Source organism: Heteronotia binoei, chromosome 6 (genome assembly GCF_032191835.1).
Source record: "Heteronotia binoei isolate CCM8104 ecotype False Entrance Well chromosome 6, APGP_CSIRO_Hbin_v1, whole genome shotgun sequence".
Lineage (NCBI taxonomy): Eukaryota > Metazoa > Chordata > Lepidosauria > Squamata > Gekkonidae > Heteronotia > Heteronotia binoei.
Genome location: NC_083228.1, coordinates 89461140 through 89468283, shown reverse-complemented (window position 1 = coordinate 89468283; position 7144 = coordinate 89461140). Strand labels below are relative to the sequence as shown.

At 41.9% G+C, this 7144-nt stretch overlaps 1 protein-coding gene across 1 annotated transcript; it reads right to left on the bottom strand.

Annotated features, from left to right (window-relative positions):
• Positions 1-243: 243 nt before the first annotated feature.
• Positions 244-6687, bottom strand: MTERF4 (mitochondrial transcription termination factor 4). The gene is made up of 4 exons (XM_060242098.1): positions 6494-6687; positions 3947-4439; positions 1780-1964; positions 244-616 (listed from the first exon to the last, which is right to left on the bottom strand). Exons 1-4 carry the CDS (start codon positions 6527-6529, stop codon positions 269-271), a joined length of 1062 nt encoding a protein of 353 aa, XP_060098081.1. The 5' UTR covers positions 6530-6687; the 3' UTR covers positions 244-268.
• Positions 6688-7144: the final 457 nt, after the last annotated feature.

Sequence of the window (7144 nt, the reverse complement as noted above, 5' to 3'; positions counted from 1 at the left end):
CCATTGCCTGGCTCTGTGTCACACCAACCCTGGTATTCCTTCCTGGTCTCCCATCCAAACACTAACCAGGGCCAACCCTGCTTAGCCTCCAAGATCAGATGAACTCAGCTACGTAGCAACAACCATTTTTACAATGGTCATAATTTTCATACAGCCACAAGTTGAGCAGTCAGGTATTAACTCCAAATGCCCACTCCTCATAAACCATACACTTCTATTCCCAGAAAAAATGACAGACATGAATAAATTGCATCCATTTAATTTCAAATCATTCTGCATCTGATTCTTCATCACTCTCTATGTCTGAAAGTTCAACTTTCAATGTCCCATCCTCATTCCACTTCTGTTCTTCTTCACGGGCCAGTAATTTCTTAAAAATCTCATACTCCTCAATTGTAGAGCTGGCTATTTTAGTCACAAAGTCAATTTCAGAAGCCCTGATTAAGGTTTTCAGTTTGGGGTTCATAACCTGGGTCTGTCCCTTCTTATCAGGTGTTTGATAGAGTCCCAAGCGCTCTAAGAAGATGGATCGATTCTTGATCTCAGCCAGCGATGACTGGAAATAACCAGAGTTCACTATTTCCCTGTGTTTAACTCCCATCCTGAAATAGGCAAACTAAAGAGAAGGGTAGAGATTTTGGATACATTATCCTTTAAGCAGAAGGAATCAGTTCTTCTTACATCTATTGTTAATATTCTATGCTGAGACAACAATCCAATACAAAGCAAGTCATACAGATTTCAATTAACATAAGCACATCTAGTGGCCCAATTGTTGCCTCTAAGAAGGGACAGATATGCTTTGAGTTCTGTTTCAAGCTTTTATTTAGCTTAACAACTTGAGGCTAAATAAAGCACATTTCTGGTTCACATGTCAGTACGGGGGAAACTACTGGATTTACACAGTTTTCCCCCCCTAAAACTGCAGAAGCATTTTAAGTTCTCAAATGAGAAGTGGTAACCATAGTAGTCATCAGGCATCCAGAGAAATTAGTTATTTTGAAAACATCATAGTCTTGTATCATACTACAGACAGAGTTAACAGCCCCATTATGAACTACAAAAACATTTCACAGAAAGACAAAACAGAACTAAGGCTTGTTAATATCTAAATACCAGCAGCATAATCCACAATAAAAGATATAAAAACACAGCTTTTATTATCGTAACTACTAATAAGGCACATTGTGTGGAAAAATACAACAGGTACTAGAAATTTGCTGTGGGTGAGTGTCATGGCTTTGGCAGGGGGGCTGGGGGGGAAGATAGAGGGAGGCAACTAGATAAGAGAGACAAGATAGAGAGAAGGCAGCTGTTGGGAAGGAAAATGGAGAAAGTGGGGAAATGTGGGGTAGGTTATCAGAGAAGGGGGGTAGATTGAGAAAGAAGGGATTGAAGAAGCTGGAGCCCATTTACCTGGATCTGAATTAGAAATTCTTACAAGATGGCAACAAGCACACGGACTTGTAAGTATGAAAGCCGAGTTTATTTTCACTACTATATCAGTATTTGAAAAAACAAAAACAATGTGAAAGCAAAATCAAGTCCTCAGAGGAGAAATAATTTAGCAATTCCCTGTTAATACACACTTAACCTGCATATGTCATGAGCGTAGAGTATACTGGAATTTTACGCATTAAAGTCATGAATGCAGCAACGCACACTTATTTTGGGGCTGTGACTTACACTAAGGAAACTGATTATACTTATCCATGTTAGCAAAAAGTCAATCTTAAAACATAATGCAAGATAACAATACCCCCTCTGATCCAAACTTACCTGGAATTTGTATTCTAGATCATCCAGGTCTTCTAGCAGGACATTTGGGCATGTTTGTAGAATTTTAGATACTTGCTGAACCGTGAAGAGACATTTTTCCTTGAGGAGATTCTTTATGGCCTCAATTCTCCTTTGGGGTAAGGTGAAGATGCTTGGACAGTTAATCACAATGTGATTCAGACTACCTGTCAAAATGAAAGGAGAAACACAGTAATACGCCTACACCAACTGCTTCTTCCTTGTTTTAAGGAACAGCTGGAGTTTTTTCGGCCCTGACCCTGGTGGAACAAACTCCTTCTTGAAATCAGGGTCCTGTGGGACTTACTACTGGTTCCACGGGGCCTGTAAGAACAGCTGTTCCACCAGGCCTTTAGTTGAAGTAGAGGGCATTCACTGAAGTCAGCCTCCCTCACTGAAACTCTCCATCATTATTCGGCCCAGATAAACATCTCTGGATACAGTCACTCCAGTTGAAATTGTGTACTGTTAGAGAAGGGCAGCTTATAAATAAAAATTATAAAATAAATAAATGTTACAGATGCTAATTTTCTGCATTTACCACCTCTGTGTATCTCCATGCTCTGATTAAGCTGATTACAGTTTGCACAGCAATCAGCATCCTATCTCTGAACAGCCTTTCTTTTAAACACCTCTTTCACCTTCTGAATGTGAGAACTTATGGGTCTTCAGTTTCATCTGTATCTGATATAGTGAACTTTGACTCACAAAGGTCTTTAAGATGCTCCTGGACTCAATTTTTATTTTCCAAATTTGAAGTTTGAGAGAGATCCCCAGGAACACCACCCATTTCAAATAACTAACTGATGCACCTCCTTGTGAAAAAATTACTTAGGAATAGGTGCTTTTAGACTGTCATTTAATGCAATACATTTGTCGCCTATTTTGTATGCTTTCCCCCTCATTTTTTATGCTCATACGTGTATAAGAACTGCAGAATGTCATGGGCGACGGAAACAACCATGTGGGGCCCCCGCCCAAGTTGACAGCTAAGCCTGTATCCAGCCCCTTTACCGCTCCTGAAGCTGACAGCTTGCTGCTGCCTGAGTCAGCATTCCTCGCACCTGACCCAGCAACAGTGGAAGAGGCACAGCTGCAAGCAGAAAGCCTGCCAGACTCACCCCCACAGGTAGCTTGGCTGAGGGAACGACTCTGCCAAGACTTAGCTAACCATCAGAGAGATACACGCCTGTTAGGAAGGCGGTCGCTGAGTCCTGAGTTTTGATAGAAGCTTCACCACAAGCTAATGGGAACATCGCCAGAGGCCCATTTAGCCTCCCTGCTCGGTGCTGGGCTCCTTGTGGAAGCAACAAGTTGCCTTTGTGCTGACTCACGTCCACCCCAGTTCTTGCACTCCTGATCGAACTCTCCAGCTTCCTGACACTCCGCTCCAGATGACCTTGCTCTGTCCCCTGACTCAGCTACCTGACTTGGCTTTGGTTAGAACTCCCTGGCTCGACCCCAGACTGGACTTGGACCTTGCTCCCAACTGCATCCAGCCCATGACACAATACACAAAAAGTCATGCAGGAACAATGGTAATATTGAGGGCAATAAAACAGATGCAGTTGTCGGCAAGCAAAATTTTAAAAAGCACTTTTTTCCTGTTAGGTTTAAGGAGAAAATAACCTCTTGAATGAAAGAAATACTAATTTACAAAGTCCCTCTTTGCACAGAACACATTGGGAAGACTAAAATAATATAATAGATTTTACCGAGCAGCTGTCCTTAAAATTTACAACTCATTTCATTTATTTTAATTATTACCTAAATCCTTTTCTTTGGGTTTTATTCCCAGCCACAGGGAGGTGAAGAGAATGTCAAAATCAAATGACCTATTCTAAAAGATCACAGGCTAACTCATCAAACTTGGGTCCAACCTCCCTTTGAAAGGCCACCTACATCTATATGCCTTCAAAATGTTTCATATACATATACTTCTATCAAACCTAAAGTATCTATGCTTCTTTTCAACTTGTGCATAACTTTATCTCCTTAGCACAAGGGCTTATTTTGGATAATACCTGCAGAAAAGAATGGAAGACAGTGCTTAGAGTCCAAGCAAATTAGCTCCCAAAAGTCACAATGTGGCTCCAGGAACATGAGACATGTTCACAGACAAGGTCAGCACTTTAGGGCTTTTCAATACCTTCCTTAAAGTTCAGTTTCCTCAGAAAATCTGCACGATCCTTTAGGTGCTTTGATGGCATTCTCAGCAGTTCAGTATTCTTTTGTAGGATTTTCAATATGGAATCAGTGCTTAAACCCAGGAGGAGGAGTTCAGAAACTACAGCCACCCTAGCCTGAGAAGGTAGCCTGGGCTGCATACTGAACAACTCCTTTATTTGAACATGACTGAACCCCATGTCCAAGAATGAATCAACCATCTTCCTGGGGTGGCTGTGGTCAACTGGTCTCTGGTGCTCTGTAGGAGAAATCTCCAGGAACTTTTGAGGACCATCACTGCTATCTGGGTTGGAGCTAGCAAGGCACAAGCTCATTTCACTTTGATCAGAACTGGTACCAACCAATCTGCACCCCAGGCACTGAAGAGACCAAGGAAAGCCAATAGGGGATGAATTCAAAGATGACAACTGGATACAGTGACAGGCAAAGGAAACAAAACTGTGCCTCTGTAAGACCTAAAGAGATAGACAACAAAATTCGTTTTATTACTAACTGATTTTACAGAGAGATCAGACATAACTATCAAACCAAAAACCCTCACAAAAATAACTGCAATCCTGAAAAGAGTTAAGCCCTTCTAAGTGCACAGATTTCAGTAGACTTGGAAGGGTATAACTTTGTTGAGGAATACACTTTGAATCCACCTCCCATAGAAGCATTTCAAATCCTCAAACTGATGGTATGCCTGCATCATTTAACCATTTCCAGTTTGCACTACAAAAATGTCAACCAAATTAAGACATCATCGTGCTTTATAACAGATAAGATGATACTGATTACCTTGGTAATACGTATTACAAAAGCTATGCTACAACCAGGTCAGTTAAAAATAAACTAATGGGGCAGAAATTTTCTGGTAACTCCAACTCCCCACTTTTTGTATATTGGGATAATTATAGAATCAAACCAAGAATCTGGGATGGAGCCATGCAGATCGATGAAAGAGAACAATTTTGCAAGGAGCAAGAGCCACCAATCGGCAACAGCCTTCTTGATTGTATGAAAAGAGACCCATACATCTCATCCTGGACAGCAGTGCTTATGTCCAAACTTAACCAGTTTGGGATAGAGGTTGATGATTTTTTTACTTCTGATGAGTCATATATCTTCAGATGTATTAAACTGAGACTGTGGGAATTGGAGGAAACGAAATTACGGCCAACAGACCCTTGTATTTGCTCCCCAGCTTCCTTAGGTCTTTATGCTTTCTGTGGCAAAATGCCCCATTATCTATCAGACTTAATCATTCCAAGTCATCACAGGGCATTTATGTTGACTATAAATGCATTTCCCTCCAAAGTTTTACAAGGGAGATATCATCGAGTCCCTTTAGGCGACAGACTCTGTTCCTGTGGAGCGAATATTCCCGACTCAATTCAGCATATATTGCTTGATAGTTCCCTTTATCATAATCTCCGTAAAGATTTATTTTGCAAGCTTTCTTTCTCCCCAGATTTGTCTGTTCTGCCTCCCTGTTGTTATTAATTGAATGATACTGAGGGTGAGGTTAGCGAGGCTGTGGCAAAATTTTTGGCTGACATCCTTAAATTTAAATCTGACCATGTATGAATGCATCTGTAAACTCGGTTTCATTTTGATTTTATCTTCAATGTTTAAATTTTTATATTCTGTGTATTTTTATTTGCAACTGTTATGCCATTAAAGGTTTGGTAAGGTATAGCTATGCTACGAGAGCTATGTTGCTGAAGTAATGCATTAAATATTCTTATAAATCAGAATGAGATACGCAACTGGTCCCATGTCTTCTTTATGCTATCAGATATCATAAGATTACTCTTGACACACACATTTCTATATCACGTATTTTTGTTATTATGCTGAAAACAATTTACATAAAGGGCAGACGGATGTCTTATTTTGTCTAGGGCAGTAGCACCCTTGCTCAGTTGCAGCAAAAACAAACAGAGGTCCAATGGCAATCTATACACTTGAGTTTCCTTGCTAACTACAGGTGCCAACAAACCCCAGGAATGTGATGCCATAGGGGGAGCGCGGACCCAGAAGCACCAGCTACGCCCGGGTTCGGCCTTCAAGGACGACCTCCTTGGCCACAGCAGCACCCAGTTTCCCCCCGTAAGAGTTCCAAACTTTCTCCCAGTTCTTTCCATTCATGTTTATGAGGTGCATATTCAAATCCATTTTAAAACTGCAAACACAGAGGAGCCAGACATAGTAATAATCGCAGCAGATGACGTTAGAAGAACCCGCGTTATCATTTTGTGCGACCCACAAGTCTGAATAACATGCGGAAGAAAGGAGACCGTGGAAGCCAATCAGAACCATATCCAGGCGCTTGGGCAGAGCAGCAACGAGCGGGACCCGGCAACATAAACCGCCCCGGCGGGGCTCAAAATATTAAGGGACGAGCCCGCTCACCCTATTTGCTGCCTCTCCGCTGCTTTCCCCCCAGGGCCTGGAAATGCGCCCTCCCCTCTCCTCTCCCCGGAATAAGTTTCTCATCGGTTAAATTCGTTGCGGACAGACCTACCTGCCCACAGACCCGTCCCAACTCAAAAGCGCGCATGCCGCGAGACTCCCTGCCTGCCTTCCAGACAACCGAAACTGCCTGCGCACTCTCCTCCCGGAAGCGGAAGCTGAATGGACCGTTCCCCCAGGTGGCTCAGAGGACGCCTGCTGGAAAGCCCGTGAAAGGCAACGGGTTCTTTGTGGACATTGGGAGATAGCAATTGTTAGGAATCTAGGTTTGTATTTATTCTTTCCAAAGGCGGCTTGATATTTTATACTAACAGCTTCCAACGAAATGCTTAAGGTGTGTGCATAAAAATATGTAACATATCACCCGTCGTGTATTGATGTTTACAATGTACACTCATTAAGAAGCTGGGATTTGGTCTTTGGCTTAGGTTTCCAATAAGTGTGTGCCTGTTGGCAAATGGGTTTTCCGCCATGAAGCAAGCAATTCTTAGTCTTCGTTAATGAACGGTTTGCGGGAGTATAATTTAAAAAACCATTACTTTGAATAAAATGGGATCTATCAATGAGTAGACTCACTTAGGATCACTCTCTGACTTATCTGGCTGCCATATAACAGGGTGGTGCAAAACGAAAATTTATGCCCAAAATTAAACTTCGTTGGACTTAAAGTTGCCACTGGACTCAAATTTTGTTCTGTTGTTTC